At 37.8% G+C, this 13240-nt stretch overlaps 1 protein-coding gene across 2 annotated transcripts in view; it reads right to left on the reverse strand.

The window, feature by feature from the left end:
- THOC1 (THO complex subunit 1) overlaps positions 1-13033 on the reverse strand; it is a 63176-nt gene extending 50143 nt beyond the window's left edge. The window contains exons 1-7 of one of the 2 annotated variants that reach the window (XM_069468528.1): positions 12953-13006; positions 10795-10868; positions 10642-10702; positions 9376-9442; positions 5522-5640; positions 5047-5095; positions 3904-3999 (exon numbers count right to left, since the gene is read on the reverse strand). In XM_069468528.1, the coding sequence (XP_069324629.1) occupies positions 3904-3999; positions 5047-5095; positions 5522-5640; positions 9376-9442; positions 10642-10702; positions 10795-10868; positions 12953-13006 (520 nt within the window). Of the gene's footprint in view, positions 1-3903; positions 4000-5046; positions 5096-5521; positions 5641-9375; positions 9443-10641; positions 10703-10794; positions 10869-12952 lie in introns of both variants that reach the window. The other variant, XM_069468529.1, reaches the window with a different exon arrangement.
- Positions 13034-13240: the final 207 nt, after the last annotated feature.

Consider the following 13240-nt stretch of genomic DNA (forward strand, 5'->3'; position numbering starts at 1 on the left):
GAGAAATGAAAACATATGTCCACACAAAAACTTGTATACAAATGTTCATAGCAGTATTATTCTTTTTTTTTTTTTTTTTTTTTTTGACAGAGTCTCATGCTGTTGCCCGGGCTAGAGTGCCATGGCGTCAGCCTAGCTCACAGCAACCTCAAACTCCTGGGCTCAAGCAATCCTCCTGCCTCAGCCTCCCGAGTAGCTGGGACTACAGGCATGTGCCACCATGCCCAACTAAGTTTTTCTATATATATTTTTAGCTGTCCATATAATTTCTTTCTATTTTTAGTAGAGACGGGGTCTCGCTCTTGCTCAGGCTGGTCTCGAACTCCTGAGACCTTGAGTGATCCTCCCGCCTTGGCCTCCCAGAGTGCTAGGATTACAGGCGTGAGCCACTGCGCCCGGCCAGCATTATTCTTTTTTTTTTTTTTTTTTTTTTTTTTTTTTTTTGAGACCGAGTCTCACTCTGTTGCCCAGGCTAGAGTGAGTGCCGTGGCGTCAGCCTAGCTCACAGCAACCTCAAACTCCTGAGCTCAAGCGATCCTCCTGTCTCAGCCTCCCGAGTAGCTGGGACTACAGGCATGCACCACCATGCCCGGCTAATTTTTTTTTATATATATTTTTAGCTGTCCATATAATTTCTTTCTATTTTTAGTAGAGACGGGGTCTCGCTCTTGCTCAGGCTGGTCTCGAACTCCTGAGCTCAAACGATCCGCCCACCTCGGCCTCCCAGAGTGCTAGGATTACAGGCGTGAGCCACCGCGCCCGGCCCAGCATTATTCTTAATGGTCAAAAAATAGAAACAATCCAAATGTCCATCAACTGATGAACAAACAAAATATGGTATATTTCTATAGTGGAGTATTATTTGGTCATAAAAAGGAATGAAATACTGATATATGTTACAATATAAATGAGCCCTGAAAACATTCACGCTAAGTGAAGGAAGTCAGTCACAAAGACCACATATTACTTCATTTATATTAAATGCCCAGAATAGGAAAATCTGTGGAGACCTAAAAGTGGATTAATGGTTGTTTAGGACTTGGTTAAGGATTGAGGTAAATGGGGAATGACAGCTAATGGGCATGGGGTTTCTTTTAGAGGAAAAAATGTTCTAAAATTACACTGTGGTGATGATTGCACAACCCTGTGAATTAAAAAACAATAAACTGTACACTTCAAATTGGTGAGTTGTATGATGTGCAAATTTACATTCCAATGAAGTTGTTAAAAAATTAATTTAAAAAAGTGAGCTTTCCAGTAATGGAAGGCTAAATTATTCAGATTAACCCTCCCACTAAGGACAACTAAAAACTTGAATACATTACATTAATTCTATTAATATTTATAGAGCATACACCAAGTTCACAGCACTGTTATAGGCAATGAAATAGGAAAATGATTTTCTTAAAAACAGTAAAGAGCTGACAAGATGGTGAGAAATACCTGGTAAAAATCCAGAAGGCAAGAAAGATAATACATGATCAGCACACAAAGCTACTCTTGCCTAGAGGACATCTGCCAAACAGAAGGAATCAGTTCCAAAACTGAGTCACTCCTTTAGTAGCTTCCTGGAGTTAAGATGATAAAAGTAAGTCTCTGGGCCTAAGGAAAGTGAGGAATACAACAAATTGATAAATCCCACCACCAACCATCTTCAAAGCTGGGAAATTGTTGGACTACCCCGTCAGGTAGAATGAACCAAACTGTAGCCTAGCACCAAGTCTTCTGGATGATCGAGGGAATCCCAGGCCTTAAACTGGGCTGGATTAAGGTAATCCTGGACTGGTAGTAGACCCCTTTGAAATGTGCGTGGCAGAAGCAATGAAAACCCTATCTGGAGAAAGGTATCTATTGTAGGCCTCAAAATTATTCTCTCAAATATCTCCTCAAATGTAACATCCGATGATAACTAGACACACAAAGAGATAAGACACCGTGAGTAAGAAAACAGTCAAAATAGACAGTAGCAACAGACCTAACAAAGGCTTAAGGTGCTGGAATTATAGTTAGAGATAACAAAATAACAATGCTCATGAAGTTTAAAAACCTAAAAGATAAGCTTGCAAATATCGGTTGGAAATAAGAAACTAAAAAGTGACATAGCAGATTTAAAAAAGACTTTCTAGAAGTTAAAAGTACAATATAATAAATACAATGAAAAATATAATAAATGAAATTAACTCACTTAGATTATTCACTGCTGAAGAGAGAAGTAGTAAACTAGAAAACAATTCTTAAGAAATTATTTAGGCCGGGCGCGGTGGCTCACGCCTGTAATCCTAGCCCTCTGGGAGGCCGAGGCGGGTGGATCGCTCGAGGTCAGGAGTTCGAGACCAGCCTGAATGAGACCCCGTCTCTACTAAAAATAGAAAGAAATTATCTGGCCAACTAAAAATATACATAGAAAAAAATTAGCTGGGCATGGTGGCGCATGCCTGTAATCCCAGCTACTCGGGAGGCTGAGGCAGTAGGATCGCTTAAGCCCAGGAGTTTGAGGTTGCTGTGAGCTAGGCTGACACCACGGCACTCACTCTAGCCCGGGCAACAAAGTGAGACTCTGTCCCAAAAAAAAAAAAAAAAAAAGAAATTATTTAGAATATGATGGAGGGAGACAGATGAGAAATACACAAAGAGAAAGAGACAGAGGATATAGTGAGAAGGTATAATGGATGTTTAACTGAAGTTCCAGAAAAAGAAGCATATACAATATTAGAAGAGATAATGGCTAAGATTTTTACAAACTGAATGAAAGACACTAATCCATACATTCAAAATGCCCTCAATCTCAAGCAGTATAAATAAAAAGAAATTCATGCTTAGATACACCATAGTAAAACTGAAGAAAACCAAAGGAAAAGACATCTTAAGAGCAGAGAAAAAAAAATCCAGATTATCTTTAAAATGTGAGGCTAAAACTGGACTTGTTTATAAAACAACAGACAATAGAAGACAGAAGACAAAGTAAAGATTATTTCTCATGAAATGAAATCCTTTATCTAGTGCCAATCTAGAATTTTCTATCTACTGAAACCATTCTCTAAGAACAAAGGAGAAATAAAGATTTTCAGGCAAAACATACCTGCACTAAAGAAAAGTCTAACGGGGAAAATGATCACAGATGGGAAGTCAGAAATACAGTAAGTGATAAATCTACATTAACCCTGAACACATAAAATAGGTAGGAAAGAAAAAAACAATAGAATGACAAAAGAAAGCATATAAAAACCACTGGTAATACACACTATAGGTCTTATTACATGTAGGCACTACTGTAAACTCTTCACGTATTTTAATTCATTTAATCCTCACAACAACATATAAAGTAGGTGGTATATTAGCCTGACATTCAGGAAGGAAAAATTGAAGCAAAGAGATATTAAAATCTGGCTTATCTGAACAGACTGGGGAGGAGGAAGGCTCTGAAGAACTGGCAATGTTCCGTTTCTGGAGCTGGACAGTGGTTATACAAGTGTTTGCTCCATAATTATACTACACATTTGCTTTATGCACTTTCCTACATGAGTGTTATTTTATAATAAAAATTTGTAAAAAAAAAAAATAAGAAATATGGCTAAACAGTAATGATTGAGGGAGAATGAAACAAAAATAGGCATACATTACAAAATGAAATATAGACATGATCTACATATTTCAGTGTGATTCACCTGCATATTATTAACAAGCTTTGAACTCAAAGAATCAATGGCTTTGTTTCAGGATTACATGTATTATGCAATAGGACTGGTATAACTATTTACAAGCAAAAAAAAATAAAGTGACCATTTTCTATACCTTTCAATTTTTTAGAACTATTTTTCTCATTATCATTATGACAGACTTTAAGCCATTAAAATCCAGAAAAGATTTTCCCATAGAGAATTTATTTAATGTATAAAAGCTTACCTGATTTCTCAGATAGAGGGAAAAGCCTAGCCAAAAAGAGTTGAATTCGTCCACAGAAGACTGTATTCTGGGATTTAGATAATCTTCTTAAGAGATCTAACAATATATGGAAATAAATGTTACACAGAGAAGATCATTCTATGTTCATTACAACCATACCTAAGTTTTTTAATCAGTTTGTCAAAAGTATTTTCTTAAAGAGCAGTCTTCAAAAAGGGGGTAGAAACTACTGCCACAAAAAAGTACTATAAATTAAGAAGAAAACAAGTTAAACAAGATAAACTTTATTAATTTTTTCTTATTTTCATTATACCTGGAAGAAAAATAGTTTAAAGTGAATAATCAGTTTTAATAAACCAGATTATTACTTAAAAATGAAGATAGCCAGGTGCAGTGGCTCATGCCTGTACTCCTAGCACTTTGGGAGGCTGAGGCAGGAGGATGGCTTGAGGCTAGGAGTTCAAGCCCAGCCTGGGCAACATAGTGAGACCCTGTCTACAAAAAAATTAAAAATCAGCTGGCCCTGGTGGCTTGCAGTTGTAGTCCCAGCTACTCAAGAAGCTAAGGCAAGAGGATCATTTGAGCCTAGGAGTTTGAGGCTGCAATGAGCTATGATGATGCCATTGCACTCTACCCTGGGCAACAGAGTGAGACCATGTCTCAAAAAAAAAAAAAAAAAAAAAAAAAAAAAGAAAGAAAGAAAGAAAGAAAAGAAGATATTAATCTATCTTTAAAATGTTATCATTGGTATTTCATTCAACCACCTGTTTTTCTGGCCACATATTTTTTTTTTTTTTTTTTTGACAACAGTGTCACTCTGTTGCTCTAGCTAGAGTGCAGTAGTACAGTGGCATCATCATAGCTCACTGCAACCTCAAACTCCTGGGCTCAAGTAACCCTCCTGCTTCAGCCTCCTGAGTAGCTGGGACTATAGGTGCACACCACCACACTCAGCTAATTTTTTCTACTTTTGGTAGAGGCAGAGTCTTGCTCTTGCTCAGGCCAGTATCAAACTCCTGACCTGAAGTGGTCCTACCATCTCAGCCTCCCAGAGTGCTAGGATTACAGGTGTGAGCCCTTGTACCCAGCCTTTGGCCATATATACATTAAAAAAAAAAAATCATTTATCATTGAATTACTTACCATTGCACATACGTAGTAAATAATTTTTCCCAGCAGAATAGAATGTACTCTGAAATTAAGACAGAAATTATTACTATTATTCAGAAGTTGTTCCCACACTCTTCAGTTATAAGTCACAGAAATAAAATGTCAAAAAAAAATTAACATGCACTAAGAATCTACTATGCTCCTTTTACTTTTTCAAGCAAATAACATTTTCAATGAACTAAAATATTTTCACATATAAGAAAACATAATACTAAGTAACTATTTTATACATGTGACAGTATTAATTTTCAAGTTAATATTTACTACTCAAATTTTTCTCTACACATAGTTCCCAAGAGAGCACAATATATAGTTCTTTCATAGAGACAAACTTTTTGGCAATCAACGATATTAGAAAAATAAGCAAAAAAAAAAAAAAAAAATCTACCCTCAAAACTAGTATCTATAGAAAGATAACATTAGCAGGAAAAGAAACTGAGGCACTTACTGATTTCCAAGTAGCAACATTTTTTTCCACAAAAGTGAATATTGTGTCACATTGATCCAAAGGAAGACAATCCAAAACATCTCCCAACAATACAAAAGGTGTAGATGCGGTACAAATACCTTCAAGTGGAGTACAAGCCAATTTAAAAGTTTAAAAAAACCGTAGAGTAAAATTGTCTTTGAAAAATAATTCTGAGGAGTATCTTAAAAAGTACACTTTGTCACTCAAAACAAGGCTTTAAAAGGACAAGAAATAGAAGCAACCTAAAGTCCCAAAACAGGACATACTGAAGTAATTTTTGATATGTGCACCAAGTAATGATGATGATATAATAATTCTTGATAACATCTAGAGGAGCAGTACCCAACCTTTTTGGTACCAGAGACTGGTCTCAGGGAAGACAATTTTTCCACAGACAGGGGTTGGGTAGGGTGGGGTGGGAGTGGGAGGATGGCAAGCAATGGGGAGTGGCTGTAAATACAGATGAAGCTTCGCTCGCTCGCTCACTCGCTCTTTGCTCACCTCCTGGTTCCTAATGGGCCACAGACCAGTACTAGTCCATAGCCCGGGGGCTGGGGACTGCAGATCTACAGCATTTACTACATGTCAGGCACACTAAGTGCTTTATATTATACACATTTAATCCTTATAATACATACTTAATCCTTATAGCTCTATGAGGTAGATCACATTTAATCCTTATAACCCTATGAGGTAGATCAAATCATTATCTTCATTTTATAGAATGAGAAAACTGAGACACAGAGAGGTTAAATAACTTGCCCAAGATCATAGAGCCAGTAAGTGGTAGAGCTGGGATACGAACCCAGGCAGTCTGGCTCCACAGTCTGTTTTCTTCACCACTAAGCTAGTCAAAAGAATATAATGCAGCCAATTAAAAATGATGGTTATGATGACTATAATAACTTGGAAAAATGCTTATGATATAATGTTAAGTGAAAAAGGCAGGATTCAAAACTGTATGTATATTATGGTTACAACAATAAAAATTTTAAAAAAGACTTGAAACTAAAATCATTATACCAAAATGAATGGTAGTTTTTAAAAGTAGAGGAATTATGACTAGTATTTTCCTTCAGTTCCAAATGTTTTGTAATGTTGCTAAATTGTCTTTGTGATTTGAAAAGATTATCTTCAAAAAAGATAAAAAGATTTAACACTGATTTCAACTATGATTTAACATTTAAAATAACAGTACTTTTCAAGGGAAAGAATGCTAAGTAGAAAGTTACTGTTTATCTCTGAAGTCAATGTTATTAGAGAACAACAATGAAGATTTTTCTTGAGAAATGGTCATTTAGATTAGCAAGAAATACTTTTATATCCCTACTTATTCTTCCTTCTATTTTAAGGTAATGGGTACTAACACTTAACAGTGTTTAAGTAACCATTTAGGCATGGTATGTGGTGGAAAAACATCTAGGGGCACTGTAAGCTCAAAACACTCCACTAATATAGTATTTCCAGAAAAAGGAAGTAATATATCCAGGTCTATTCTGCATCGGTAAGATCATACCTGAAATGCGATGTGAGGGATACTGCCTAAGAATCAGTGCATGGAATGAAGCAGCAGATTCCAACTCAATACAAGGGAAACCTTCTGATAATCAGAACTAACAGGACTCAAACAGTGAGCTCCACCGATGCATGTGATCCAACAGAGGCCAGAAGACCACACATCAGGGATGTAGGCAGGCTAAGCCAGAGATAAGACTGGACTAGATGACCTTGAAAGTCCCTAACAACATTTAGATTTTGTGATATTATATAGCCTATACATCCAAGAGATCTGAGGGGCATACTCCCTGCCCTTAGTTGCAGTACAGTCTGGTGTAACTGAATTCACATTTAGTAATTATAGAACTTAAAAAAATCATCTAGATTTTACTGCCAAAGATTCTGAGTCAGCAGAACTAAGTGAGGGCCTGGGAATCTCATTTAAAAATAGAAATTCACTAGTGGTTCTGATGAGCTGGCAGGTGTGGGAACCTGGGTTATAACATGAATCCCCAGAACTTTCAAAACCGGTGTCCCAGCTTCTGCACCTATCTCTGCTCACCTTAATCTTGGCCACAGATACTCCTCCTCAGTTCCCCAACACTATGTTATGTTTATCCTTCCATGGTTTCATCTATAATGTTTTCTTTCTGCCTAAATAGTCTTCTTCTTCTTTATTATATCTTTCAAAGCATAGAGTAAATTTCAGCTCATCTAAAAAACTCTCTGGTACCTTTGAGTAGGCCACCTTATTTATGCTTCTGAAGCACACTGCACATTAATCTACTGAAGCATTTGGCACATCCTAATTACCTTTGTAATGTAGACTTTTTAAGTGTAGGCATTTTTGTATGTTTTAACCAGTAAAGTGTCTGACACCGAATAGAAGCTCAATAAATTATTTGCCAAGTTGAATTTAACAAAACATATTTATGGACAAATTGAAAACATGTCACATAAATAAACAATAATAATCTCTTACAAGAAGAAACGTATCCCCTAAAACTAAAATAAAAATGCATTTAAGCCTTTATAGTTTAAGTTCATAAGTACTCCTTTCTCAATTATGTTCTGCATATATATTCTGTACGACTTCATGTGTTAAAAACATCCTTACAAGAGTAATATATCAAGTTAATCAATGAACTAAGCACACATTGCAAACTGTTTGACAGGAACTGGGCAAGGAACGCTGTATTGTGCAACTCATTTAAGTATGCCTAATGAATGAATGAATGATTAGGCAGCTCATACAAAAGTTTAACATGTAAAGTCAGAATTTATGAACTTAAGTTCACAAAATAGCTTGCTGCTATACTGGGAGACCACTTTAACCTTGTGTATTCCAATTTCTGTAGAAGTAAATATTAACATAATACATTATATGAACAGTGCTTTACAGATTAAAATGCAGTTTTCAAATATATTATCTGAATTAATCAAATGAGTATTTTAATCAAATTGGTTAAAGAATGCTGATGAACTATATTTTCATTTCTTTCTGCAAATATTTAAGGAGCTCCTACTATGTGTTAGGTACTCTGTACTTACTATGTGCCCTGTTTAAAGTCTCTTAAAACTATCCCATACTGCCATTGCCCTGTTTTAACAGGCCCCTGCCTAGTTTTTCTGCCAGCAGTCTCTCCCTTTGCAATAATTCTTCCATAGCTGCTCTTTAGCATGGTATACGAAGCCCTTTACAAATGACTCTCTCTGCTTCTTTCCTAACCATTCTCATTCTCATTATTCTCTCCTCCTCCTGCTCCACAGTTTTCTAGCCATACTGAACTTGGCCTTTGTATAGCAATTTCCTTCTCAGTTTCTGTCTGACAAACTCTTCATCCCTCACGTCCTGGCTCTCATGTACAGCCTCCTTTTTAAAACCTTTCCTGATCCCTTCAGAGTCAAGTTTAGAAAGTTACTTTTACTCTATTCTCTCCAACCACACTTCATTCCCATTTTAACCATAGTATTACACCACAGCAAGACATGCATACATCTGTTTCCTCCATTAGCTCCTTATGGGTGGGAAATATGATTATTCACCATTGAATCTCCTAATCCTAGTTCAGTGCCAGGCACATAGTAGATGCTCAATACTTACTGAATGAACAAAACAACTGGAGAACAGAGAAAGTGCCAAAATGTGCACTGAATAGCAGAGATGGGAAACAAGTGTGAACTAATTTGATTGGAACAACTTGGCAAAGGTGGGAGTCAGGCAGAACTTGAAGAATAAACATAATCAGATAGGTGGAGAGATATGGGGAAAAGTTTTAAATAAAGCATGTCATGTCCAAGATTACTTCAAAAAAACAGAACAAAACCATACTTACCTTCAGTTACTCCCCCAATAGCAAGAGAAATAATAGCTAAAACGTTTTCACATGATGAATGATTTATCTACCAACAGAGGAGAAACAATTTAAGGGCAAGAGTTCAGACTAATTTGATAACAACAAAAACATGTCCTCTGACATAATACTGATTATCACAAATACGGAAGAAAAATATTTCTTATAGGAGATAAAATTATTTTCTAAGATGAAAATACAAAAAGTAAACAGTAATATATAGAATCAATAATTGTAGGGGTGAAATAATAAGCAGGTGACTCACTCAAATCTAATGGTCTCAGGAAAATGGTTACATTAGCATCATTAAAGCTATAAGCTAATCAAGCACAAATGTGCTGAGGCCATAACTCAATCAGTGGCACGGGGCAAGAGCAGGGCCAGGTGCATGTACTGGTGCATCAATATGTCTGAGGAAGGATTTTAATATAAGGGAGGTAGTGATTAATGTCTATAAAATCATAATATAGCCAGCATTTATTGAATTTTCATTCAGTGTTGTCTTACACAACAACTGAGAATGGTATTTCCCTTTTTACAGATGAAACTGAAGCTCAGAAAAGAAAAGCAATTTGCTCAATGCCTCACAAAGGCAAAGTGACTAAGTCCAAAGAAAGGGAAAGAATCATTCTGATCTAGAATTATCTGAGAGCAAGGCACACTGCATTATGGCCATTAGAAGAGAATGTAGGTTTTTGGGACCCAACCTCTGCTTGACAAAGAATGAATGATTGAAACTTTTCCTTTCATTCAGGTATCCCACTCTGGGTAAATAAATTCAGCTTTTTCATGGTTAGATTTCTCCATTGACATTGGAGAGGGCTTAATTATTTATGTATGCTTACTTAGGAGGATGCCATAGGAAAACAAGAGCATGGAATCCTAGATCCTCAACTCAACATCCTTGGATTAGCTCTTTCGTACCACTTATAAGGACTTGACTGTTTATACAGCAAATTGAGAGAGCCCAGCTTCAACCTCTAGTTCTTGCTAAGACCTCACATTAACTTTTCTTATCTCACTTAGAAAGGGATCTCTTCATTTATTAAACCAAACCCTGAAATCACACCCATGCTATCAAAACTCCTATACTATCATCAACTCAGTTTTCACAAGGCAGCAAGCTTACTGCAGAAAAAAAATTTTTTTTTAAATATCCATTCTAAGAATAAAAGCATTTTTTAAAAAACATGGTTTATTAATTTGTGAGCAAAATTTTAACAATGACTAAAGAAAAAACATACTTACAATTTCTTCTTCTAGTACACCTCTGAAAGCTTGATCAAGGGTACATTTTTTTTCATTTTCACTTTAAAAAGAAAAGACATCCTCATTTTTTAAACAGCTCAGGGTAAGTATAAAGATTCAGGCAACTATTTGTCATAGATATTAATGACTTACCTGCCGGGTAACTGGCTGAAAGTATTCAATAATGGCTTGATATTTTTGTTGTTCAAGGCCTCTCTGGTAGACTTCTAGAAAAATGAAAATGGCAAATAATTGGAAAGATTTTTCTTATTACTTACTGAAAAACATATCGTTCATTGATATCTAACTAAAAAATATTTATACCTGGGAAAAATTATCTATCAGTAATTTTCTTGGTAATTCTTATTCCAAATGCCACTTGATGATACAGATCCTCATCACTTTAAATCCAGCAAGAGCTTCCCAGGTAGACTTTTTCACTCTAGGTTTTTCCTCCTACTATCTCTTTAAATATCACATTCATGGGAGTATTTTTTTTTTAAACCCTCCAAATGGCTCCTTATTTATACATTTTGGTTTTGAAGTTTCATAGCTCCTTCAAGGTCCTGATGTTATCCCACTCCATCTCTCCAACCTTATTTCTCACTACTCCCTAACACACACCCTGCACTAAAGTCCAAAATTTTTCATCATTTTCTATCAAACTCATTCTAGTGTATTCACACATTCATCTTGTTCTTCCCACCTGCTCATCCAAATTCTATCCATTCTCCCAGCCCCATCTTAAGTCCTACCTTCTGTAGGTATTTTGATCAGTGCAGTCCCTGACACATAGTAAACACTGCATAAGGACCTAATTGTCTTAAAGTAGCCATAATTTACAGACAAACATATTGCAAAGTCATTCATTTTGTGAAAATTCACACATGCTTGGAAAGTCATCTTATTACCTCACAGGAGTTAAATCTATACTGGAAATCTCCATTCCTGGCTCTGCCACTAATAGGCTGAGTACTTTGGGGGCTACCCCTTTATCTCTGTGTCATTTCCCACACCAGTTAAATAAGAGCAGCAGCAGCAGCAGCAGCAGTAGTGGCATTACCTGGGAACCTGTGAGAAATGCAGAATCTCAGGCCCCATTGTAGATTTATTGAACTACAATCTGCATTTAACAAGATTTCTGGGTAATCCCACCATACCCTGAAGCTTGAGAAGCGCTAGAATAGATAAACTCCAATTAAATGATCCCTTTCAGGACTAATATGATCTTGAATCGTTCTAACAGTTACTCTTAGCAGAATTTCAAAGCACCAGGGATTGTAGAAAAATTCACACGAAGGAAACGATTCTGATGCCATCAACAAGATATAATCCGTTAAACAACAAATCATACTGTATGAAAGAAAATATTTGCAAACAAGAAAACTACTGACAACAAAGCATCAGTTTTTTCTTTCACAGAATTTTCATTCTGGCATCACTATAACTACCTAAACCCAGTTAAATATCTGAGTGGTTGAATAATGCCTTGAAATGTTGGTACAAATGCTAGAGACGAATACAAACTACTTAGAACGTTGTTCTTCATACATATGTTACCGTAACGGGCAACAAAAATAATAAGTTTGAAGTCAGAAAAACCAGTGAAGTCACAACTTTTTGGGGGTATCAGTTTCTATGTCATGTACCAAAGATAATAAAACAGCCTATTTCACAATGTTAATGTTATAGTTAAATGAACTGACACGAAGCCACTTTGTAAAGTGTTTCCAAAACGCTCAAACTACTCTTCTCTACTGGGCAAGAATAAAATGGCATCTGGTAACCCTTTCCAAGGTGATGTTTGCCTTTTCTCGCTTAGAAAGAACCTCCTCATCGATCTCTTAGGGGTGAGATACTGAGGGTTGAAGGGTGATGAACAGGCAGCCGGAACCACCACCTGGCAGCTCTCGAGCCCGGACCGGAGCCAGGACTTTGGGCTGAGACCACTCCCACTCTCCCCCTTCAGCAGCTCCCCTTCCAGTTTCAGAGACACCTGCTCCGCTAAGCGAGCAGAGGGGCCGGACAGGACTGGAGGCCGTCTGCAGGCGAGCTCTCCACGCCGGGCCCTAAGGCACCCAGAACGTGGGGCCCGAGGCGGGTGGGCGGAGGCGGACAGCAGAGAACGCACGGAAGAGGCAGGTTGTGCGTCTTTCCCTACCTCTCCGCCCTCCACGGGGCCGGGAGTAGACGCTGTGGAGGACAAATCTCTGTCTCGCTTTTACCCCAGGGCAAAATTCGAATAATTTCAGGGAGAGGAAGGCAAAGGATAGCGCCGGGTCAGGCCCGCGCCCTCCCTCCTACAGCTCACCGTAAACCGCGTCCGCGCTTCGGGCAAACTGAAGAGCGGCGGCGTCGGAGACATTTTCTCGGCTGCGCGTGCCCGCCACTGAGCTGCGGCGCCGGCCGATGACGTCAAGCGGGAGCAACGAGATTGCCGGCTCCGCGCGGGGCTAGAGCGGCCTGTGAGCGCGGGGACTGGCGAGCCCGTGGCTGGGAGCTTCTGTGGTAGCTGAGTTTGGGTGGGCGTTGGAACCCTGAGTCAGCCAAACAATGCCTAGCCCGAGTTCTTGGGTAACTCTTGGGGTCAGAGGACTTG

Source organism: Eulemur rufifrons, chromosome 5, assembly GCF_041146395.1.
Source record: "Eulemur rufifrons isolate Redbay chromosome 5, OSU_ERuf_1, whole genome shotgun sequence".
In the NCBI taxonomy this organism is placed as follows: Eukaryota; Metazoa; Chordata; class Mammalia; order Primates; family Lemuridae; genus Eulemur; species Eulemur rufifrons.